Source organism: Spea bombifrons, chromosome 7 (genome assembly GCF_027358695.1).
Source record: "Spea bombifrons isolate aSpeBom1 chromosome 7, aSpeBom1.2.pri, whole genome shotgun sequence".
Classification (NCBI taxonomy): domain Eukaryota; kingdom Metazoa; phylum Chordata; class Amphibia; order Anura; family Pelobatidae; genus Spea; species Spea bombifrons.
In genome coordinates, this window is record NC_071093.1 from 13,802,725 (window position 1) to 13,828,663 (window position 25,939).

At 38.5% G+C, this 25,939-nt stretch overlaps 1 protein-coding gene across 2 annotated transcripts in view; it reads right to left on the bottom strand.

Annotated features, from left to right (window-relative positions):
• Window positions 1-25,939, bottom strand: part of SESTD1 (SEC14 and spectrin domain containing 1) — a 61,960-nt gene that overhangs the window by 10,389 nt on the left and 25,632 nt on the right. The window contains exons 3-9 of one of the 2 annotated variants that reach the window (XM_053470967.1): window positions 25,724-25,832; window positions 21,907-21,997; window positions 16,432-16,545; window positions 5,621-5,734; window positions 4,961-5,058; window positions 3,237-3,292; window positions 201-403 (exon numbers count right to left, since the gene is read on the bottom strand). In XM_053470967.1, the coding sequence (XP_053326942.1) occupies window positions 201-403; window positions 3,237-3,292; window positions 4,961-5,058; window positions 5,621-5,734; window positions 16,432-16,545; window positions 21,907-21,997; window positions 25,724-25,832 (785 nt within the window). Of the gene's footprint in view, window positions 1-191; window positions 404-3,236; window positions 3,293-4,960; window positions 5,059-5,620; window positions 5,735-16,431; window positions 16,546-21,906; window positions 21,998-25,723; window positions 25,833-25,939 lie in introns of both variants that reach the window. The other variant, XM_053470966.1, reaches the window with a different exon arrangement.

Here is a 25,939-nt window from a genome sequence, read left to right on the forward strand (position 1 = left end):
TTGAGCTGGTTAGGGAGATCCGTAATCTCCCCAACCAGTCCTGGAGGCTGCAGCTGCCGGTCCGGCGGCTGTGCGCACTCTCGTAGCTGCGCCCTTCCTACGGCCCTGGGAGTAAATACAAAAGTCAGTTTCTCGTGATTTTCTAAGTGATATGGCGTATTACTATGGGATTACATCAAGTTACATTTTACCTGCATCACCTTCTGTTGAATCTCATCAAGTTGCGTGCGTTTGCTTCGCTGTCGGCACACTTCTTGGTATCGGGTGTACTGTTCTCGTAGGGAATCAAGAAGCTTCATCACCTGAGGTTGTGCCAGAAGTTCATCATCCATTGGAGACCATGAAACCCCTCCATCTGATCCATTAAACCGCCGTTGCTGAAGTTCAGAAAGCAACTCATGTCCTTAAAAAAATGTATGGTTAAAAATAACTGAGTTTCTGGAAGATTAATATGTTACTCCTGCTCTGAAATAGCTAATGCTACTTACATTAAGCTGTGTTTTTGACTAGAAATATAGCACTGCAATATCCATCTTTGATAAACCATAGTGCCGAAAATCCAAGCATACGATTTAATAATCACCAACGATAAAAGAGAAATTGTTGACATTGAAATACATTAAATTATTCAGATCTGTTGACCCATATGATTTGCAGTAGGTGGTTATATCAGGCAACAGTTGACAAGGGAAATGCTACATATAGCCATAACATGTCCAGAATAAAACTATGTACCGTATTTGCTCGATTATAAGACGACCCTGATTATAAGACGACCCCCCAAAATCTGAATATTAACTTAGGAAAAAAAGAAAAAGCCTGAATATAAGACGACCCTAAAGGAAAAAAGTTTTACCAGTAAATGTTAATTCATGTAAACTATTTTTTTTAATAAAAGCTATGATTGAGAAAAATATTTTTTTTGTTTTTATTTCCTTGTATTTTCCAACCTGCCCCCAGTTACGCACATCTGCCCCCAGGCTTGCCACACCAATATGGCACTGTGGCCCATGATATGCCTTTTAACCCTCTATATGCCACTGTGCCCCATGGTATGCCTTTTGACCCCCTATGTGCCACTCTGCCTCCAGAAATGCCTTATACCCCTATATCCCATTCTGGCATTTAGGGGGTTAAAATGCATATTATGGGGCAGAGTGGCATATAGGGAGGTATAAGGCATTCCAGGAGGCAGAGTGGCATTAAGGGAGTTAAAAGGCATTATATAGAGCACTCTGCTTCCAGAAATGCCTTATACCCCTATATGCCACTCTGGCATTTAGGGGGTTAAAAGGCATATTATGGGGCAGAGTGGCATATAGGGAGGTATAAGGCATTTCAGGAGGCAGAGTGCTCTATTAAATGCCCCCTTAACGCCACTCTGCCTCCTGAAATGCCTTATACCTCCCTATATGCCACTCTGCCCCATAATATGCCTTTTAACCCCCTAAGTGCCAGAGTGGCATATAGGGGTGTAAGGCATTCCAGAAATGCCCTACACACACACACACACACACACACACACACACACACACACACACTTACTTACTTACCGGTGCTTCCAATTTCCTGCTGTATTGCCGGGGCAGCGGGTTGACGTCTCATTCCGCGGCAGCCGGAAGGAGGTGGAGTTGGCAGCGGGGGTTTGTATGCGTCCGTCGCAAATACCTTCCCCGGCTGTCAGCGATCAGGAACTCTGGAACTCTGATCTCTGACAGTCGGGGAAGGTATTTGCGACGGACGCATACAAACCCCCGCTGCCAACTTCACCTCCGGAAGCACCGGTAAGTGCGTGCGTGCGTGCGGGGGGGGGCGACGATAGGAGGATCCAGGTCCCCTGCAGCGGTGCGGGGGATCTGGATCTTAGTCTCCTAATCAGACCTCTATTTGAGGTCTGATTAGAAGACGACCCCGATTATAAGACGAGGGGTATTTTTCAGAGCATTTGCTCTGAAAAAAACCTCGTCTTATAATCGAGCAAATACGGTATTACAATATTAGCTCTATTTCCATTTTCAGTTTTAAATATGAAGCTCCTTGAGTGTTCTTGTATAGTACTAGTCAGTATACGTTCATTATACATGGTTTATGACCAATGCAGTCTGTATATTGGCTTTCTTTGTTTGTATATTGGCTTAGACTTTGCACTAGGTTACACTCTGCCACCACTTAACTGACTATATATACATATGTAATTAGAAAGGTATATACTCATATACACACATACTACACACGATTGTTTTTGAAAGACCAACAGCTGTACCATTATCAGTAAACACAGAATATTTATATAGAATTTAAAACTTCTTTAGAAAGGTCACAACAAGCATCATCACCTAGATCATCCTAAGCAGTTAATTTATTTTAAGGTTTTCCACACAAAAAATAGATCTGGTGCAAGATGGTTATAGTAATCATTGGAACGTGGAGTTCATAACACAGTATGCTTCAGTTGGCGACTGGCCCTTTGTAGCAGACGCATAAACAATCGTTTGTTGGGTGGTTAGAGGAAACGCAGCACGCAAGCCTGGTGTTGGTTTCACATCCAAAGACATTCTGTGTAGAACAGACATCCATACACAGTGCTGCATCTGTCTTTCCTGCCTTCTGCCAAATCCAGAAAACCATCGCCTTCCAGGCAACTGACATCACCGTAAAACAAATATGGCCATCCACCAAGATATATATCGTTAAGGAGATGCATTCAGAGCATTCAATAAACATATTTAACATTTATACAGATGAAAAGGAATAACAATTATTTCTTCACAAAACTGTTTTCTTGATGTGAGAGACCTTACCACAAAGATCAATACCATCTATATTACATTGCACGCGCACACAAATGGTAAATTGTTTTTCAGTCGGTCATGGATTGTCACAGTATGTGTTGGATGGTAAACAAACAACTGCCCAGGACCATGAAGGAGAATACAAAGAATCTGCTTTTTCAGGCTGTGATTTCTCATTATTTATTAAATTGAGAAATCAATGTGTAAACAGTGAAAAAGGCATCTGTTACATTTACATACAAATATTTGTATGTAAATCTAATACGTTTTTGTAAATATTTGTAAAAAAAGAAAAAGTGTATTAACTGTTGAAATGAAATTTTAGGCTGGATACCTCTAAATTAACAGGCTGTGCCACCAAGGATTTTTAGGAACTTTATTTACCAAGACGGCTTTACGATCCCTAAAAATGCCTCAATATTACAAAAGATTAAAAAAAATTACCTGTTTGTAGAACAGTTTCTGGATCGACAGAAGGAAGGAAGTTAAAATCCATAGACCTTGAAATGAAAATAAAATGCATGTTTAATTTTAATTATTTAAAAAAAAAGAAAGCTGCTCCAAACCGAGGTATTTCCTAAGAATTAAACATATTTAAAACCCACGTCTCTTGATGACTTTTTTGAAATTTAGGGAACCGTGATGATATGAGGCATTTTTTTTTTTAATAACCTAAACCTGTCAATTTTCTATAATTAAATGGGAGTTTTGTCAACTTGGACAGATGAGTCAATATCAAAGACGACAACATTTTATAGACAGAAGTGCCGTTAAAGAGCTTTTCCAAGAGGATTTTAAATGTCATGTGAATGTTAATATACAATGAGAAGAATTATATTTTACAAAAATATAAAATTCAAGCCTAAAGAGTGAAGGTGCACATGTGAAAGATAAAATGCGCCCAGGGAAAATATTAACCAATATATCCAAATATTAACCAATATATGACAATATTAACCAATAATAAGGTGAATCAAATTAGTTGCTACGCTCCTTGTGTTAAGAGCAAATCTCACGTAAAATAAACTCCAATGTTTTTACTTTAACTGGAAGGTATTACAAACTCGAGTGCACGCCTGTCACATAATATCTTTAACATGGTAACAGGTGTGCCGAGGGATTGGTATTCATCGCTGCTCAGTGTTGACGGCTAATTAGAGACAATGGAAGTGAGAATCCATATACAAGGTGTTGGGCGACGTGATAATAAAGACACCGCAGCATTTTATTTAGGACGGAGAGGACAATGTATTTTCTTGTATTGTTTCTAGGGTAGATTTCAGTTAACCTCTCAACAAAAGTTCTATATCTGTTTGGCATCCTCACTAAATTAAATAAATAATCCCTAACATTCTAAAAAGACTTTTCACGTGACTTTGTAAAATACTGGCATTGATGGACTTTTGTAGAATATTTTTTTTTTAAAGTATGTATTTGTGACACTTCAAAACATACAAAAGAGGGACATTAGAGGAGGAGAGAGGGTTTTAAGTCCTATAAAGGAACCCTTGATGTTAATAAACCCAGCTTGGCAGCTATTACAGGTGACGGCAAATTCTGATGCCACTGGAAATGGATGTTCGGCCTTTAAAGTATCTGGTATACGTCTTCTGGCACCAGCTTGTACGGCGTAAACCAGAAAGCATTGGTACATAAGCTTCAAGCGCTCCAGTTGAAGTCACGGAAACGCAGCCAAACGTATGTTTGCTCACAAAACATTAGCGTTCAGATCCACAACTAGAGAATGTCGGCACTGGTTCATGCATACTGGTTCGGCATGCAGTAAAATGGCCCCAATATGCATTCAACATGAAAATGGCCCTTGTTTAAATAATTTACTTGATGACAAAAATTGCTATTATTTGTTCATGAAAAAAGTAAACAGTAAAATGAAAAATGTCAAACAAAAATATGCCTCTTTGGCTTAGCATCTGGAGGCTATTAAGATTAGAAAAGTGTTGGTTAATCATGAAATGGCCCAATATACAAGAATCCGGTGGCATATTTTTAACGAAGCAAATTTGCTTGTAACTACTGTTGGTTTTAGACCTCCTCTTCTTTCAGCTACAGGGAAAGGCAGCACAAAAGGAGCTGCATAATAGAACTGCAATTTACAGCTAGTGAGGCCGGCAGAGGCAAAAATCAGGTAATTTCCCCAAATCACATACCTCTCCTTGTCATTCTGGTTTCCCTTATCGCATCCATTGTTGATAACAGCCAGCTCATCCAGCAACGATGTTGATTCTTTTGTGAATTTTTCAAATACCTAGGATCCAGAAGCAAAAACATTATTACTAGTCCATGCCAAAGAGTGACAAAGTGTACTAGACAGCACAGAGGGAATACTATTTTTTTTAAATGGTATATATATATATATATATATATATATATATATATATATATATATACATATATATATATATATATATACATATATATATATATATATATATACATATATATATATATATATATATATATATATATGGAATGGGAAGCTGTTGGGAAAAAGCAGTATGTGTTGTCATATTAGACAAAGGAGAAACTGGCAGACCCTTGAGCTATGACCCATTTGTAATGCATTGTGTGTTTTCATACATGTTTAACCTCTTAATGACAAAGCTCGTACATATACGTGCTCAAAATGCAATGTTTTATGAATCTTAACTTAACCCCTTAAGGACTGCCCATTGTCCTTAAGGGGTTAAGTTAAGATTCATAAAAACAGGACACAGGTCTGGAAGATGTATTAACATTTAAGGATATCATGTGTAACACCAAGAGTTAAGCGCAAAGGCTTAATACAAACCAGAATAAGTAATACTTACTAGTCTTTTATTCAGCCAGTCCATGTGATCGTAGGTGAGACTGCCACCAAACTCTTCTGTCAGTTGGTTTGGTTCTATGTATCTTGTTAGTTTGTTTCCAGAAACTAATATAACCTATAAGGAGAGACCCATTATCATCACCGCTCATTTAAACAACACACATATTCCTACAATGCTTGAAACACTACATGCAACGTACACCATGTTCACAGTTCACCATGAAAATGTTTCAAAAAGAGCAGACCAAACTATCGGGTCTGGAACCTGCAGAGTCTTGGCAGAATTAGTGGAACAGTAAAGATGGATCAAAAAAGATAGCAGATGACGTGACTTTAATTCAGGCAACAGCTAACGGGTTAGAGTTAACCAACAGGCCATCTTGATGTGACCATATATAGATTCTGCTTGGCATCAACCTCCAAGACAATTGTATATATTTTTGTATATTCTTATGCTAACAGATATACTTAGTGCTTTACAGTATCATAAAGGGACGGGACAACAAAAGTAGTCAAAAGTACAGTATTCATACAGGTATTTTCTTTAGGGTACAATCGCACAAAGCAAGCCCTTGACTCCTAGAGCTCTCTATGTTCAGTAAATAAATTAATCCTTAATGTAGCTGTGGCCTCCCATAACTATTAAAAACTGACAAGAGCCAAGACAAAATAAGGAGGGAAAAAAATAGAAAAAAACACAGCGGTAATGAAATAACAGCTCCACAGTATGTAACGTTTCACTAAAAAAAAAAAATAACTGGTAATTAAAGCAAACAACTTTATTGTGTACGGGTGTAAAAATCCAAAATAAAGTCCCGCCGATTGGCATGGCTTCCTTTGTATGATAAGCACAAAGCGAACACAACATGATTAGCTTCTCTAAAAGCAAATCAACACACAAGCAATCATGTTGGGCCTGACAGATTTGCTCTTCTCTTATAATGATCGAGCAACGCTTTGCCAAAGCCTACGGCATCCCCAGGAATTCTGACAGGTGACAATAGGTGCTACAAAATCACAAAATTATTATGATTTTTTCGGCAACACACGGTGTTCCATGGACAGCAAAAGTAAGAACACCCCTTGCATTTTTGTAAATATTTTATTATATCTTTCCATGTGACAACACTGAAAAAAATGACACTCTGCTACAATGTAAAGTAGTGAGTGTACAGCCTGTATAATGGTGTAAATTTGCTGTCCCCTCAAAATAACACACAGCCATTATTGTCTAAACCTTGGCAACAAAAGTGAGTACACCCTTAAGTGGAAAGGTCCAAATTAGCCCCAATTAGCCATTATCCATCCCCGTTGCCTTGTGACAAGGTCTCAGGTGTGATTGGGGAGCAGGTGTGTTAAATTTGGAGTTATCGCTCTCACACTCTCTCATACTGGTCACTGGAGGTTCAACATGGCACCGCATGGCAAAGAATTCTCTGAGGATCTGAAAAAAGGAATTGTTGCTCTACACAAAGATGGCCTAGGCTATAAGAAGATTGCCAAGACCCTGAAACTGAGCTGCAGAACGGTGGGCAAGACCATACAGCGGTTTCACGGGACAGGTTCCACTCAGAACACGTGCTCAGCGTCATATCCAGAGGTTGTCTTTCGGAAATAGACGTATGAGTGCTGCCAGCATTGCTTCAGAGTTTGAAGGGGTGGGGGGTCAGCCTGTCAGTGATCAGACCATACGCCGCACACTGCATCAAATTTGTCTGCATGGCTGTCGTCCCAGAAGGAAGCCTCTTCTAAAGATTATGCACAAGAAAGCCCGCAAACCAGCACACACAAGGGTTAAAGGCCAACATCTAGGGTTGCCAAGCTGTCAGCATTTGACTGGCTTGACCGCAAATGGTTAAGTTTTAATGGAACTCAAGAAACAGGCAGCCTTGGCCTCCCCTCAGTCAGCCAACTGGACAGTTAAACACTAGCCACTGCCTTTTCAGTCTGCTCTTGGATATGGTTAAAAAATGTATGTATATAGTTATATATTTATGTGAATTTGTCACCCTAGCAATTCCTGCATGTCTTGAAGCTATGAGAGTAGCGACAAGATTTTAGGTCACTTGCATGTTTATTACTCTCTGTATTTTTGTTGTTTGGGTGGTGGATTCAACTTGTTTTTTTTCCCCCCAGGAGTCCTCTTGCTCGGCATCAATAATTTTGATTTAAAGTAAACTGAATCATTAGTAAGGTGACTCAAGGTTAACCATACCCCAAGACAAGTATTTGTCAGGCCTAGTGTCATGAAAACAGCCAATGCAATGTGAATAGTAGTAAGAAAAAGAATGAAGTCCTTGCGAAAGGTTTGTGGTCACCCTGTCACTACTGGTATAGTAGTTCTACCACAAATAGAATGAGAATGGTAATAAACTAATAACATAACTATAAATATGATCAAGGCTGCACCTTGACAAGCAACATGTACAGTGAAGAGATCCAGCTGCTTTAAAAAAAAAAAAATGAGGGAATATATACTGCTTAGTACACAAAGATTTTTAAAAGAGCTAGCGTACTTTCAAATCCCAATCAAGGATTTATGTCTACAATTTTTCTGCTTCTTAGTGCCATGAAAATCAAAAGCAATTACTGTCAATTTTGTTTTATAACTGATTTGCGAGCAGGGCTCTCTCCACTTAATGTATCGGTTTGTCTTAGTCTGTCAATTCTAGTCTTGTCATACCGCTTGAATATATGTATTGCAAGAAGCGCTGCGTAAATTGTTGGCGTTATATAAATAAAAGATACTAATAAATAATAAAGTTAATAATCATTTATTAAATATATATATATACACATACACATATACTGTATACATATACACTCACATGGGTTAGTGTCTCAAATCACTTCACAAGGCCGATCCACTTCAGCACTTTTTACTTTAGAGTCAAGGAGCGATTAAGACCTGAGTCTTTAAATCAGGAAAAAGGGGGAGCCTAGATAGGCCGAATGGTCTGTCATTAAATTCTATGTTTCTATTTAGATCTATGTGTGTCTTTAAATATCTGCACGTTATTAAAAAGGAAAAAAGGAAAACTCTTGGGGGAAATGGCTGGAGGCTTACCTACAGGGTTACTAATGTAAACAAGTAAGGAATTGAAATACTATATTTTTTTATACAATTAACTTATAAACACACTTTTGGTAATTTATATACAAAGAAGTTGTTTAGGGCTGTAGAACATGGCGATGCACTGAAACCCACCAACAATTCAGATCTCCTAAAATTGGATTGTCCCTCTTAAGCACAAAAACCAATATGGATGTATTGGTCCAAAAAGTCATTGGGTCTTCAGTCAAGGCTTTTTTAATTGGACCAGCAGAAAAAGTTGTAGTCACATAAGAACCTCAAATAGAAAACCTCATCTCAAAAGAGAGGCCTCTGAAGTCCTGAAAGCATCTTCTTTGTGTTGACCTAATAAAACGTGATATTCCATCCCTTCTAAACAGACACACTTGGGAGCTATGTTTTGAATTAAAACAACTTTTCATTTGAGGGCTATAGTTGTGCAGGCCAGACAAGCGAGTGCTGGCAAGGGAGGGTATGCTGGCAATTGTCCCCTTATATTCTTTAGTATTCTCTGCCATTGGGGCACTGCCTGAAGCTTTGTGTGTTTTACTTGCAATTCCATATATAACTGTGAGTCAAGGGCTCTAACAACGGCCCTATGAAGTATTTACTTATTAACGGAATCCTTCCTATGTTCCCTTTATATATTCCCTTTAGTCTTCCAAATGCTCTTTAGACTGCTGCATTAATGGGCCTGGCTGGGATTATCCTCCAGACGGATTGCTGCCAGCCCTCCCCTGAGGCAAGAGTATCGTACCGCACATGGCTAATAATGACTTGCCAGAACAATGTTAAGGATTAGTCAATATAATTTATGTAGAATGTATAAATATTTCATAAACATGCATATTCAGAAGAGCAATGCATAAAGTGTGATATAAGAAATTTCTATCCATAAAACGATGGATTTTGATTACTACAAAAATATTGGATATGCCTAGAAAGTTCATGATTTCTGCACAGACACATTATCTATATTCTAATCAATTTCACACTTTAGTAAGTTTACCTTATTTTTAAGTCACACTTAACTGATAATGTCATTTATCCATGAAGAACCATTTACATGTCTGATAGGCATATGCATTTTAATAAAATTACTCTCCCCCAAAAAATAAATTATAAATAAACTAAATAATTAGTACTTGCAGGGTGCTTGTGATAAAGTAAAGCTGCTTGTGGCAAAATAATATTATTAGAGTGTGTTTTACTTGATCAGTGCTTTAGTGCGAGGAAGAAGATCACAATTGACACGGAGCCACAATAGTTTATTATAGGACAGTGCATTCAGGTTGCTGTATTTGGTGCTCATAACCGGTAAGGCAAACATTCTGTATTGAGAAACCCTGCTAAACGGAACATAACAATCAGAAAAGGAAATGAAAGGATCCCACAGAGGGAAATAAAGGTTAATATCACAGTCCTACATTCATTTCATTGTCCTGACTAGAGCAGCACTGCTGGACTAGGGCCAGCAATATCCGTATTCAACATATTGCTTTTTCCAGCTATGTATCTCTTCTAAATTCCCTTTAAACTAACAACAGCCAGCACCAAAAAGTAAAGGATTAGTGCAGTATGTTGTCAATGCCAAACATGTATTTGGCTCCTCACTATGTATTTGGCAGATAAGAGTATAGTGTTAAATTGTAAGGACTAAACATGTGAAAACCATAGGCAGGTCCACCATGTTTGTTTTTGAGGCAGGAGGAAGCAGGCAAGAACCAGCGAAGCATGGCTAAATTGCACCTGGGGCAGGGTAGCCCAAAATAGAAAAGAAAGAGGAAAAAAGAAGAGCCAATAGAGGTTCGGTAATTTGTTGTTTCTTCTCCTTTGTGGAGAATTTCTGTATATAAGGTTACAGGGGATTTTAGTCGCATGCTAAGGATTGATATAGAGTTGAAAGGCAGAATTTTGGATTAGAGAGTAAAGATGTAAAAAACAGACATACACAAAACACTTTATTCTATTAAAGTCCAGAATTATTTTAAAAACAGACCTTACTAGCATATGAGCAGCATGCCATCTGGTACTGGTTACAAAAACCAATAGGTAGGACTGGTGATTAATGTCTAGAGAAATTCCTCTGAATGCATAATTTTCCAATGGAAAAAAAAAAAGTCTATAAAATGTATTCTGCAAAGCTGCAGTTCAGAAAACTTGGAATCCAAGTAAAATGAAACCATTACTCAGGCACAAAAACTTGAGACAATTTCTTCTCCCAAGAGCAAATGACAAAGTTAATTTTATAATGCCGCAAACTATTACAGATACATTAAAGGGATACTCCAGTTTACAGAGCACCCTCAAACATAAATGCATATAAAAGTAGATTGTAAGTCATTTTATAAAACACCAGCTCCTGTTTCACCTGTGATGGGAATGGCCAAACTCCTAAAGCATTATAGACATTGCAGTACTTTGCCACTTACTTAGAGAGCCTTTGGTATTGTCACATTGTGATAAATGGTCTTTTATCCATTTCATTCTAGACACATAATATTACTGCATTTTTTTCCTACAGCAGTATATGACTGGGCAGTAAACTTTCATGGTTTCTGGGAATTTTCTGTCCTGCACAATTCCACATTACGAGATAATGTTAAGGAATACATTTTGTCCATTAATATCATTAGTAAGAGTAAAATGATCATGTTTTACCATGTCAGACCAACATAAATTCCTTCTATGAAGATGTGAGTAAAAATGTGTCAGCGTGATTAATTTAGATTTTCGTAAAAGCATGTGATATAGCTTCACATAAAAACTTACTGTTCAAATTGAAAGAGAAAGGCTTATGCTATATTGCTTACACTTGGATTGATAACCGCCTGAAAGATAAAGTTCTGAGAGCAGTAGTTAATGAAAAATTCTGTCCTACACCTCCTCTTATTTAATGTTTTAATTAAAGATGTTGCAGTGGGTTATTAAAAGCCATGCATCTCTGCTGGCAGATTACACACAATTTGGTAAGGTAACTAGATGAACTAGATGTTACTTCCCTGTAAGGAGATTTGGTCAATTTGGAGGACTGGACAGCCAAGTGGCAGATGAGACTTAATGTTGGCAAACTCAATATTATCCAATCTGGGAAAATTATACCTTATATGGAGGGTTGTGTTAGAAATCTTTAAATGAGAAGGATTTGGGAACAACTGGACAATCCAGCAGTTGCAAAGAAGATATTGTTATGTTTAAAAGGGGGTATTGAGTAGACTTGTGCATTCTCTGAAAACAAGGCAAGACCCCCATGAAAGAACAAAAACAAAGCAAAAAAGCTCAGACTTTTTGTTGGAATTTCATGGACTCATTCACTCACACGCTATGTTCTCTTATTCTCTCATTCACTCTCTGAATTTCACCATACCTTCTCCACCCACCATCTTCCTTCTTCGTCTGCATCTCTGAGGACATCCCTGTGAAATTCCGCAAAAATGGCGGTGTTTCCGGGGAGGTCATGTCTGCAGAGATGCTGACAAACAAAGAAGAGGGAAGATAGAAGAGAGAAGAACAAGAAGATGAAGAACAACAAGAGAATGTTAGAGAAGAAGTAGAGCTGCGAGACACGGAACCAGTCAGCGCATAAGGTAGGGAGACATTCAGAGTGTGTGAGAGAGTGAATGAGAGCGAGTTACTGAGAATGTGAGAAAGTAATAGTGAACAAGTGTCAGACAACAGATTTCGTTTCAGAATTTAAAAAGCCAGATTTTTGTCTGAAACAAATGAGCAAAAACAGAATTCCTTGGCTGAAAATGAATGGGCCAACAAAAAAAACCTGAAACATTTGCCTGAATTGTTTTTGGCCCATTTGAACAGGTCTAGTATTGAGTCACATGAAGGAAATATCATTTTGCCCGGTATAAGAACTCACTTTGAATATGCAGTGCAAGTCTGTTCTTAAAAATAAAAAAGTGCAGAGGTGGCTACAAACTTAATATAAGGACATGATTAGTTATAGTATATGATCTAGTGTCACTTTGAAGTCAAGAAGGCATTTTCACCATTTTGATGGATGTAGGATTATAAATATATATATATATATATATATATTATACACACACACACAAAAGGAGAATGTACTTTGATTTAAGAAAGCGTGAGTTAAGTGGTAGACTGACCCAAAAAAAATAACAAACCACAAAACACATTTTTAAAAGCAGTTGCTAGAACGTGTGACAGTAGGAGCGGAAATCTTGTGGACTATAGATCATCATTTCATCCAGATAGCTCTATTACTTCTAATATTACTCATCACACTGGGTTATAAACTATATTTCTGAAATTGGACTGATCACACGTAGCTAGAAGAGGATTACACTTTGAATTAAGCTTAAACATGTTTTATTTACAGCATGAAGAACAGGAACATATATTGAGAAGTATTTTAATTTTAAGCTCAGCCGATGTCGTTCCTGGCATCATGCGGGTTGTCAAAATTCACAATATATGCCAGAAGCTTTTCCCAGACATGCTCGCATTAGTGTGTTGGTTCTTATTCGTTTACACTGTTGTAACTGTGATCCTTGTGAAAACACAGATCAGTCACAGGATGAGTTATTAAAGCTCTGGAGAATGTATTTCCAATTTGTGTTTCTTTGCTGCTGGTAACAAACGTTATTAAAAGACCATCCCTGCTACTTCGGCAAGCAGAGATGACATTAAAATCAGCTCAACGGCACAACACAAGATTGGACTTTAAAGCTAAGTAGAGCTGAAACAACGAATCGATAAAATCGATAATAATCGATAACGGAAATCATCGATAACGATTTCCGTTATCGATTAATCGAGTGATCAATTCGTTGTTGGAGCACTCGGCTCCTTTTACTTACCTCCGCGAGCGTTCCCCGCTTCTGCTACACGCTCTGCAGTCTCCGCCTTCTAGCTACGTGACGGATGTGACGCGTTCCGGAGGTAAGTATTCTTCGTGTCTATGTGCACGGATCGCACAGAGCCACTCGCACAGAGCGAATCGCTCTGTGCGAATGGAGCCACTCGCACAGAGCGGTTCGCTCTGTGCGAGTGGCTCCACTCGCACAGAGCGGTTCGCTCTGTGCGAGTGGCTCCACTCGCACAGAGCGGTTCGCTCTGTGCGAGTGGCTCCACTCGCACAGAGCGGTTCGCTCTGTGCGAGTGGCTCCATTCGCACAGAGCGGTTCGCTCTGTGCGAGTGGCTCCACTCGCACAGAGCGGTTCGCTCTGTGCGAGTGGCTCCATTCGCACAGAGCGGTTCGCTCTGTGCGAGTGGCTCCATTCGCACAGAGCGGTTCGCTCTGTGCGAGTGGCTCCATTCGCACAGAGCGGTTCGCTCTGTGCGAGTGGCTCCATTCGCACAGAGCGGTTCGCTCTGTGCGAGTGGCTCCATTCGCACAGAGCGGTTCGCTCTGTGCGAGTGGCTCCATTCGCACAGAGCGGTTCGCTCTGTGCGAGTGGCTCCATTCGCACAGAGCGGTTCGCTCTGTGCGAGTGGCTCCATTCGCACAGAGCGGTTCGCTCTGTGCGAGTGGCTCCATTCGCACAGAGCGGTTCGCTCTGTGCGAGTGGCTCCATTCGCACAGAGCGGTTCGCTCTGTGCGAGTGGCTCCATTCGCACAGAGCGGTTCGTGAGTGTGGGTGCAGGGCAGAGTGGGGGTGGGGGTGCAGGGCAGAGTGGGGGTGGGGGTGCAGGGCAGAGTGGGGGTGGGGGTGCAGGGCAGGAGACTGGGTGCAGGGCAGAGTGGGGGTGGGGATGCAGGGTGTGAGTGTGGGTGCAGAGCAGAGTGGGAGACTGGGTGCAGGGCAGAGTGGGGGTGGGGATGCAGGGCAGGGTGTGAGTGTGGGTGCAGGGCAGAGTGGGTGCAGGGCAGAGTGTGAGTGTGGGGGCAGGGCAGAATGTGGGGGCAGGGCTGGGTGCAGGGCAGAGTTAGAGACTGGGTGCAGGGGCACAGTGCAAAGTGCTGGGTGCAAAGTGCCAGTGCTGGGTGCAAAGTGCCAGGGCTGGGTGCAAAGTGCTGGGTGCAAAGTGCCAGGGCTGGGTGCAAAGTGCAAAGTGCTGGTGCAAAGTGCTGAATGCTGGGTGCAAAGTGCTGGATGCAAAGTGCCAGGGCTGGGGCAAAGTGCTGGGTGCAAAGTGCTGGGTGCAAAGTGCCAGGGCTGGGTGCAAAGTGCTGGGTGCAAAGTGCTGGGTGCAAAGTGCTGGGTGCAAAGTGCTGGGTGCAAAGTGCTGGGTGCAAAGTGCAAAGTGCTGGGGCAAAGTTTCTTGAACAGTAATAGTCCACCTCTTTTCAGAATGTTTGGGGTTATTTTGTTTCATAAATATTGTGTTTGGGTTCTTGTACTTTGAAAATATTGTTTTTTATTACATCATAACAAAATAAGAATGTTAATGTAAATTTTAAGTTGTTTTTTAACATCCAGTTCATTAAATTCTTTTAAATAAACGAAAAATTTGCATATTGTTTTTTTTATCCGATTAATCGATTAATCGAAAAAATAATCGGCCGATTAATCGATTATTAAAATAATCGTTAGTTGCAGCCCTAAAGCTAAGCATTTACATTAAACGGTTTCACAAACAACAATACCTTTAATTCAAGATTAAGCTTACTACTTAAACTGGTTGCTTCTATAATTTACATAACAATAATATGATACAAGTTTTCTTAGAACTTGCATCAGCTGAACATACAATACAAGTAGTAATATTAAATAAAGGAACAAAGAGTAATATTATAAATTGGAGTTATCGGAGAACATATCATGTGCTTTCATATCACAGCACATTGGTAATGTGACTCACAGGCTGATACTAATAGGTGTTAAACTGGAACCTATGGACAGGCAGCTTTATGGGCCATTTAGTAGATATGGAATTTGAAACATCATATTTGATGGCACATAAGAACCATTTGGCCCATCTACCCTGCTTATTGTTCCTGATGTAAAGACTCAGACCTTAATCAGTCCTTTGTCTACTCTTCAGGACAGCTTTATGACTATACCAGCATGTTTAAATTCCATCACTTCATTACCCACTACAACTTCTGATGGGAGGCTGCTCCATTTATCTAATGTCCTATTGGTGAAATAAAACTTTCTTACAATAAATGTAAACCTCTTTACAGTTTTAAATTACGACCTCTTGCTGTAAATCTCTGAAATAAACTTCCCTTCCTTAAAGTATTTAAATGTTTCTATCACATTTCTTCACTTTCTTGGTAGTCATCCTCTGAACTCTCTTCAATGTGTCTATATCCTTCTGGAGATGGGGTCTCCATAACTGTCCACAAGTTAACAAGTTAACCTACTGATGTGCTCATCCATTCCATGATGCAAAAACTACCAATTCCAGTTTAGTAAATAACCAAAGGGATTTCAGCTTATGTTTACCACCTTCACCGGTAGTACATTCTTTAGTCAGCCTCATCAGAAGGGTATCAGAAGTGAAGGTATCAGAAGTGAAGAGGGGTAAATATCGTTCCCTGTCTCAGAATATATCATCTGTTACCGGTTCCTTCTGGAATAATGTGGGTGAATAACAAGTTCCTTTACCGATGATGCTAAGGCAAAGACACACGGGTCCAGACTACAGCCCATGGTGGATATGGCTCAAACGTGTTGTGGTATGCCAATTCTAGCATTAACACACAAAGCCATGTATAAACAAACAAGATAATCATGTAACCTACATGTTGTCATACGTCAGCCTGGTGAAGGCCTGCATGAGAAAATAATTAAAACAAAATATTTATCTTGCTTACCTCAAATCCAAGTCTGTCCTTCTCTTTCCAAAAACAAAAATGCGTAACTTTCTTATCCCAAAACTCATCTGGTTTCACTACACAAACCAAAGACACTTCGGCTGGAACAACATTCTGGAAATGAATAAGAAAGAGAGTTAAACTGGTTTAAACACATGCTAGTGCTGAAGAATGGAAAAGGTAGAATGAATTTTAATCAACATATTTTAACATACCCAGTTCTTATCTCAACTGATCCCAAACTACGGCAGATGCACAGGATTTAACAGCAAAAATTACAGGAAAAATACACAAATACCCCTTAGCTATAATGTATCAAAACACAATGTAGCTTCTGCATCAAAACTATTTGTACAAATAAATCTAAGTATATTTTAAAATGTAAAACTGGCTGAAACTTTTTTTCCCCTTTAATGAATGCCCAATCCCTCCATATAAACATAATTTGTAATCTACAAACATAACAGATTTAGAAAGTATGTGAATGTAGGACTAGGAATTGTAATGTGTATATGAACCAGCTGAATTCTTTACTTTCATGGAACCCTGAAAATAGTTGGCTCGCTTTCATAATAACAATTACATGCTGAGGCTACCCACCAGCCAATAGGAACTCTCGGGTCACTGCCGAGAACCAGTAAGAATTTAGAAGAGACTATGTTTCAAAAGGAAACAATTAAAAAACATTATAATTTTATCACATCCACACACATACACATTTAACAAGTCTTGACAGAGCATATAATGGATAATTCAATTTTATCTAAACAAACGAATCGACAATCTGGAGATAATCCATTTAATTGTTAAAACGTCAACTACTTACATAAAGATTATATTATGCAATTGTAATCAAAGAAAGTTTGGCAATTATATGAGAAAGCGAAAGGACTAAGATTTTGTTTCTAGTAAATGAATGTAAAAAAAAGAAAAAGAATGAAAGAAAGAAAGGAAAAATTGGATTAGTAAGAGGCAAACAAAGTTCTGACTGTTCTCAGCAGTTCAAATTTCAGTCCATTATTCAACCCCTCCAGCTGGTAACAAAATACTTAGCTGAACTTTAAACCAACGTGTTTCAATCATTGCTGTACCAAGGAACTGAACCACACGCTGCCAAAAACCATACATTTAGCAGGATTTTTTGCCATTTAAACTTTATCACGGATAAAATGATTATGTAATCAGCCCCTGACAACTGCTTCAATCGTAAAGAAACGAAATATATATTTAATGCCCAGCAGATTACTGCCTTTTTCTACCAGTCCACCTTGTAACTCATTGTGATCAATACCGCTTTTATGTTGCCCCCCACTATGTATTAAGTCAAAAGCATAAGCAATGTTATACAAGGTTTTTCGTTATCACATCAACTAGTGACATGTTGATCCTATTTGACCTTTCTCTAGCCCAACTTGTTTTATGACAAACTTTACTTTGTATAAAATGTAAGATTTTTTGATAAGCAATATAAAATATGTATAATATAGTTTATCTAAGTAGATATTTTTTTTACAATGATATTTATTGTATATATATATATATATATATATATATATATATATAGCGTAGTACATCATTTTAAAAGTAATGTTACTGAACCATTGCTATTCCGTCATAGTCTAACATATTATCATACTAACACTGTAAATACCTTTTCACATCACCTCAATCTATACTAACGTTACCAGTTTCCTGAACTTAAGGTTTATTAAGCTAATAAAAATGAAAACTCAGCATGTTAGTATATTGTACAGTGTTGAGGAATATAAATTAATAATCATAATACGAAATTGAAAAACCAACCCCCAAAGGGTATTCTAGCTCAAACTCTTGTATGGCTCGTTAGTAAAAAGAAAAAGTAAACTGGCATTATTTCCTGGATAACTGTATAGAATGAACTACAACTGAAGCATTTACATGCATTTATCATGTTAACAACCCAATTAAAGCAAGTCTTTAATCTGTTCAACGTAAAAGCATGTTCCTGCTTTTCTCTCTCTAAATGATCATAAATATTTCATAACTGGTAATGAGAATTAATAGCGATCATTAAAAAATATTAAATTGTTTTGTTCATTTTCACTGAAACTGCAAAGTAATCAAAGAACTGTAGAGCATTTTAATATGTTCATACTGGAAGAATTGGGAGAATATGGTTACCAGAAAGTTGGATCTCCTCGTGATTAGAAATCAGTGATTTGCTGTTCAAAAAGACACATTCTTCGAATAAATAAATAGACTTTCATTTGGAAATGGCATCTACTGATCAGTCTAATTTTAACGGTAGGTTTATTTGAGCACTGAGATACAGAATAACACATTTCAAAAAGGTTATAAATTGATTTGCATTTTACTCAATAAGTGAAATAAGTATTTGATCCCCTATCAATCAGCAAGATGTTTGGCTCGCAGGTGACTTTTATACAGGTAACAAGCTGAGATTAGGAGCACTCTCTTAAATGGCTTGTAACCTGTATAAAAGACACCTGTCCACAGAAGCAATAAATCAATCAGATTCCAAACTCTCCACCATGGTCAAGTCCAAAGAGCTGTCCAAGGATGTCAGGGACAAGATTGTAGACCTACACAAGGCTGGAATGGGCTACAAGACCATCGCCAAGCAGCTTGGTGAGAAGGTTGGTGTGATTATTCACAAATGGAAGAAACACAAAATAACTGCCAATCTCCCTCGGTCTGGGGCTCCATGCAAGATCCCACCTCGTGAAGTTTCAATGATCATGAGAACAGTGAGGAATCAGCCCAGAATTACATGGGAGGATCTTGTCAATGATCTCAAGGCACCTGGGACCATAGTGACCAAGAAAACAACTGGTAAAACAGTATGCCATGAAGGACTAAAATCCTGCAGCCTGCAAGGTCCCCTTGCTCAAGAATGCACATGTACAGACCCGTCTGAAGTTTGCCAATGAACATCTGAATGATTTAGAGGAGAACTGGATGCAAGTGTTGTGGTCAGATGAGACCAAAATCTTGTCATCAATGCAACTCGCCGTGTTTGGAGGGGGAGGAATGCTGCCTATGACCCCAAGAACATCTGTGGAAGGAGCTGAAGGTTCGAGTTGCCAAACGTCAGCCTCGAAACCTTAATGACTTGGAGAGGATCTGCTAAGAGGAGTGGGACAAAATCCCTCCTTAGATGTGTGCAAACCTGGTGGCAAACTACAAGAAACGTGTGACCTCTGATACAAATACTTATTTCACTGAGTAAAATGCAAATCTATTTATTTGAAATGCATTATTCTGGATTTTTTGTTGCTTTTCTGTCTCTCACTGTATAAATAAACATATCATTAAAATTATGATCATGTCTTTGTCAGTGGGCAAACAAAATCAGCAGGGGATCAGTTAATTTTTTCCTACACTGTATGTATATAAATATATAGCGAATGCTCATCAGTGGACAGACGGTGGATACACGGTGTACCGTGTATAATTGCAAGGATCTTTGAATGATGAACAGCGGTACGGATGGTAGTTTTCTGGGTCTTGGAAAAGCGACACCAGGCAGCATCAAACGTGGTTCAATCGCACAACACGTTTCGCCAGATGGCTTCTTCAAGGTGTATATTAATGAGTGGGCCTCCTTTTATACGCAATGTTTCTTTTTATCCCAAAAAAAACTTTTTTAACCCTTACAGTGCCCATTTTTAATCCATCAATAAGCCTAGTAAAGTCTTACGTTAAAAAAGTATGTGGTTTGATCGATACTTCAGACAGCCGGCGTACGTTTTACAAATATAGAAGCCACCCTTTGTGATTAGAAGTGGAGCAGGTTTAATACAGTAAAGGGATTTAAACGTGCATGGCAGAGGCATATGACTATCCTGAAGTCAAAGGACTGACACCTAAGGTGCGATTCTTTACATCAGGAAAAACAAGCAGACTGGAAGGGCAGAATGGTTCTTAGCTATCATCAAACTTTATGTTTCTTTGTGGCAAAGAAGTGCCAAAAAACCTCCCTGCAGAGTGTATTCAAAATTCTACGGTAGCTGAGAGGGACCCAAGATCCGAGCTACTTCTAGATTGATGATTACTAGAGTGTTCTGTGGATCTGGTAGATATTTGCTTAACCTCATATGTTTATTAACATATAAATACAGGCTCATGTGGGTCAAACAAGCTGTTACTGATTAAAATCAGTTGTTGAGAAAACACAAATTATATATAATTAGAAAAGAAGATCAAATATCGAGCAGTAAACGGCACATAGAGGGGAACGTTACAGATCATATTAAGGAAGGAGAGGAATAATCACAAATAGCGTGATAAAGTTCTAAGTGCTGCGGGTCTTTGCTTGAAGGATCAGATCAAGGTCAGTTTTAATATAATCTCAAAAAAGAATCCTGCAGTTCCCATAAATCTCCAAATATTAGATAACCGATTGAGAATATTGACTTCTGTAACTTCTTTGAGGTGAGAGACTTTCAAAGCAAGCGTTGGTCCTGGAAACCGAACACTAAAACAGCAGCCTGAGGCCAGGGAAAACGCACTTTATCTTAATTGCTTTTGCTGCTCAAGACTTCTGAGTGGCAGGCATGGTGGGAACAGCAACAGCGCATGCATTACGCCAACTCCATTATTCACCTCTAGCATCACTCAAAGCTTGCAGCTACCCTGGTGGCCGTACTCGTTCATGTTGCCAGGGTGGCTATTAATATAAATACTGATCCTCTTGCAAGAGATGCAGATAATAAAATAAAAGTGGATTACAGCAGGACTACACATACATTTTATCTATAGAAGAAAACAAATGTAGGTAGAAAGCAAATATGCCAAGTAGAGATATGCTGGCATGGGGCATAAGACCTCTATTCCACCCCAATTCCAAATATGTCCACAGGGACTCCCTGAGAGAATATACAGCCATTTCTCTAATATGTATCCTTTCTGAGCTTATTCTACAGGCAATTTAAGTAGACATTTTTTTTACAATGATATTAATTGTGTATATATATATATACACACACACACACACACACACACACACACACACACAAGCAAACAAGGACATTTCTAGATGTACTAACACAATTGCAAAAGGGGTTTTCTAATGATCTAATTTGCCTTTTAAAGTGAACTTGGATTAGCCAACACAACGTGCCACTGGAACACAGGAGTGATGGGAGTGATAAAGAGCCTCTGTACATTTATGAAGATATTCCAATAAAAATACAGCTGCAATAGTCATTAACAACATTAACATTGTCTGCGCTGTATTTCCAATCCCTTTGATGTAATTTTAATGGACACAATTTGCTTTTCTTTCAAAAAAACAAAGGACAATTGTAAGTGACCCCAAACTTTTTAACGGCACTGTGTATGTTTGTATATATGAAGTAGACAGTGCCTTAAGATCTCCTATTTGAGCACATAAGTATTATTCTCATGGGAGGGAAACATCACTAAGACAAAAAAGAAAACAAGGCGTGAAGAGCCGGTAAGGAAAGGGTTTACCTGAAGCATGAGGACCACTGTTTTTACTACATTCCACTGGGATTTCCTCCCATCTACAATCACTGTAAATCCTCTTGCCTTGCATTTCTCACTAAAAAGTAAAAACAGGTCAATCAGTATAATATATAATATACACACACATGCATACTGTACATACACACTACTAGATCTATAAAAACAGAAGCAAGCAAGGGTCTTAAAAAACAAGGGATGCGGTGAAATCTGTAAATAAATTAAAAACATCCACATCAAATATCTATAGTCGATGGATTACAGCATATTTCACCATTATAAATATGAGAAATCTCATTTTATAGAGCATTTACTTATTTGATTGTCTCTGTAGCATATCAGATTTGATTAAGATACATTCTTGTCCTTTCTCTTGATATAGTTAATGGTTAGTTACCACTAAGACATGATTGTTTGGGACATGGTTGCTGGTAACACTATGCACTTTGCAGATACAGTTGGATGTCCCTTTCCAGCGATACATCAAGAATTGATGAATTGATGGACCAAATCAGCCATTGGGAGACACTCGCCATTAATTCATTTCCACTGAGGTTTTTTGAGTTTTTAAGGATTAAACAAATGGAAAACTCATTAAAACTCTGAAGAGGCATACTTACCACTGACCTTAGCTAATGTAAAATATCTAGTTTTATTCTGCTGTTTTAGCTAGTATTTCAGAGTTTTGTAAACATTGAACTTCAAAATAATTTAAAATATAAAGTGTGTAAGTGGCAGGAGACAGACGGTCTTATTAGTGGCGGGTATCTCCCGAATATGTATTATGTCTAATACTTCTTAATATTTCTATTAGTCATATAACAAAAAGATCTTAATGCTAAGTCTATTTGCAAAGGCCTGCAACAGCTGAGACATTTCTGGTGGAACAAAGCGAATCACAAGTGATTAGCAGAATAGTCAAAAGTATGGCAGCTGTGGTTTAATGTTGATAAAAGTAAAATAACGCACTTGGGATGTAAAAATCCCAAGGCAAAGTATAGCATTAGGGGGAACTGTTCTGTCAGTAACAACACAAGAGACATACTTGGCAATAAAGCATCCCAAAAAGCAAACAGGCTGCAGGATTAGTAGTGGTAACATTAGTAGCCAGAAGAGGGGCTTGGTTCTGCCACTTTACAGATCTCTGGTCCATGCCTCACCTACGTTATTGTGTATAGTTCTGGCAACTCTATCTCCAGAAGGATATTGAAATGTTGGAGAGAGTTCAGAAGAGGGCTACCAAAATGATGAAGAGGTCATAATCTGGAGAGTTAGGTTTAGATGTTCACTGGGAGGGTGGTAGATAAATGGAACAGCCTCCTAACAGAAGTGGTGGAGGCTAATAGAATACAAGAATTTAAACATGCATGGGATAGTCATAAAGCTATCATATCAGAACTGATTAAGGCCTGAGTCTTACAACAGGAAAATTGGCAAAATAGATGGACTGAATGGTTCTTATCTGCCATCAAATTTTATGTCTATGACACTAACACATAACAGGCACTTTAATAAAAGTTTTTTATAATGTTTTACGATGTCACTTTCTTTAATGAAAGAGGCTACTTTGCTCAGTGATAGACCAAGTTATGCTATTTTGAGATAATTTGGGCGGGGGGATTAAAAATTACATTATAAATTGTCAATATTGCCTATAGAATTGTGTTATTCTAGTAATACTGCATTCTTTAGTAACATGATGTTCTCTCATTCTTTATATAACCTCTTAACACTCTTTAACCTATTCTTTTTTTCCCTCTCTCTAAGCAACATACATTAAGCTCCATCATTCAATTGAAGCAATGCAAACAGTAGTTGAAAGTTACTGAACAAGCTGTACTTTTTCAAAATGAACATAAACTGCGGGCAGGTACAGGATTACTTAATGTAATGGAGTGATGTTAATGCCAAAACACTCTCCAAACATTACTTTCAAGATTTAGATAAGGCTTAATGGTCTCACATGTTAAGACTTAAAACATCTGGCTGCGTCTCTCACAATGTGAATTATTTCCCCGGCAAAGTAATCCGAAGATCTTTGAGATGTAGTTCTTTTGTTAGATAAAAGCTTAAAAATCCACCTCCAGCATTTGCCATGCATTCAGTTAAAAATATGTATGTGCCAGATCTCATGGTCTTCACATTAACATATATGTCCTTACTAAGGGCAGCTAATGTTAGTTTTTTAAATCTGTAAACCCATTAGATTTTATTAGCACCAGCCTATTGCTTTTACATCAATGTGTGAAGTTAACCAGCTTTTCACTCCGCATTTACATCTGAAATTCAGTCTGATGGGTGTTTTTTTATAAGGCTCTTTAGAGCTCATGCAGGTGTCCTTTCTCCTTTTTGTTTTATCTTTTCCATTCTTTTACTAGGTTTTTGGCGCATGACCATGGTGTTACAGACTGTGGCGCTACTGCCCTAGAGGGTATAAACTGATCTGTTGCTCAGTTAAGTTGAAGCTCTACTGGAACATCTGACTGTGTATTCATGTCCAGCCATTATATATACTTGGCCACAGGCGTTGGCTGAAGCTGACAAGAGGGTTTCCTCCACGCTTATTGCACTAACCCAAGTACTTTGGATATCTTTGGTACAATAAATCACATTTAATTGCATGAACAAGATTCTGGTGTTATGTTATTTCAGGATCTAAATTAGCTTGCTAAAGTAAAAGTATTTTCAGTAGCTTAATCTGAGTGTAACACAATTGGATGCTCTCAATATTTTAGAATGACTTAAGAAAAACGAAGCAAATAACAGAAGACCATGCTGCCGATAAAAGCCATTACCGCCTACCACTGGACTAAACCCTTGACAAGACCATGTACCACAGAAGAGATGGTACAAGGGTCATGCAGACCTGACTATGGGATGCAAGTCATAACTAAATGTTAGACCAACTCAGCTCCAAATCTGGTCTTCCTCATCTTGTATATGCCATTTCCATGGACTTCACGCTTATCTATGCCCCATTCACAGTGTGAATGGAATTTTATGTAAGGATGTCTATAAATCAGGTCCTGGAAGATGGCACTCAATGCCACCTTCACTGAACAAAATCAATATTTCTAAAATCAAATACTTCTGGTACCTGGTCTTTCATTGGCTGCATCTACACAATTACACAAGTGGGGCATATTATCTAGGGTTAATTGACAGTTACTTTAAGGTTGTGAACAGGGAGATCACTGCTTGATTCTGGCTACAAGTAAGTTACAGACCTAAATCTTCCAGTTATTATCCCAGGAACACTTATAATTAAAGGTAGTCAAGCCATTGCACGGAAGGAGGCAGCTACCAGGTAACTCTCTGTTGTGGAATTACAACTCCTATGATAACCGGGCGTTCTAGTTCCAACGAAAGAAAAAAAATATCAGTCCACGGCAATGGTACACATTACACAACAGTGAAAGATTATTCACAATACTGGTGTTAATTTGTGATTTTGCAAATTAGATGTTAAATTTGTTTGCGCCTAATAGGATGTACGGAAAGCTGTCTGTATAAACAAGAATTGGTACAGTTCCATTGTTTTATGGAATGCGTGACTGTATGATTAATTTGGACCCGTAACAGCAGACGAGAGGTTTGTTTTTATTTTATTTTTTTGTAATAAGTAAAACAGAATTTCCGTTTACCGCATAAAACACTAATTTATCAGCATTTCAAATACAAGTTTAACAAAAGAAGACCGGAGCACAATATAGAGAATAAAGAATCTGAGAATGCACCTTTTGAAGAGGTACATATGGCCAAGTGTGGTTCGCATTAGTTTATTCATGCAAGACGTAAAAGTCACCTTGGGATGCTAAGCAAGTAGTCCAGAGTAGCGCTGAGCTCATCCATATTAGTCTGTTCCGAACACAATGGGATTGTCAGAATGAGGCCACTTCTTCTATCCTTTCCTCCTGGACAAAAAAAAGCATGACAAATTATTAATGACAGGGTTGGAGTCCTCTGACATCGCCAAATACATCAAATTATTTTTAACCTTAAGTTTTCTATATACTTCCAC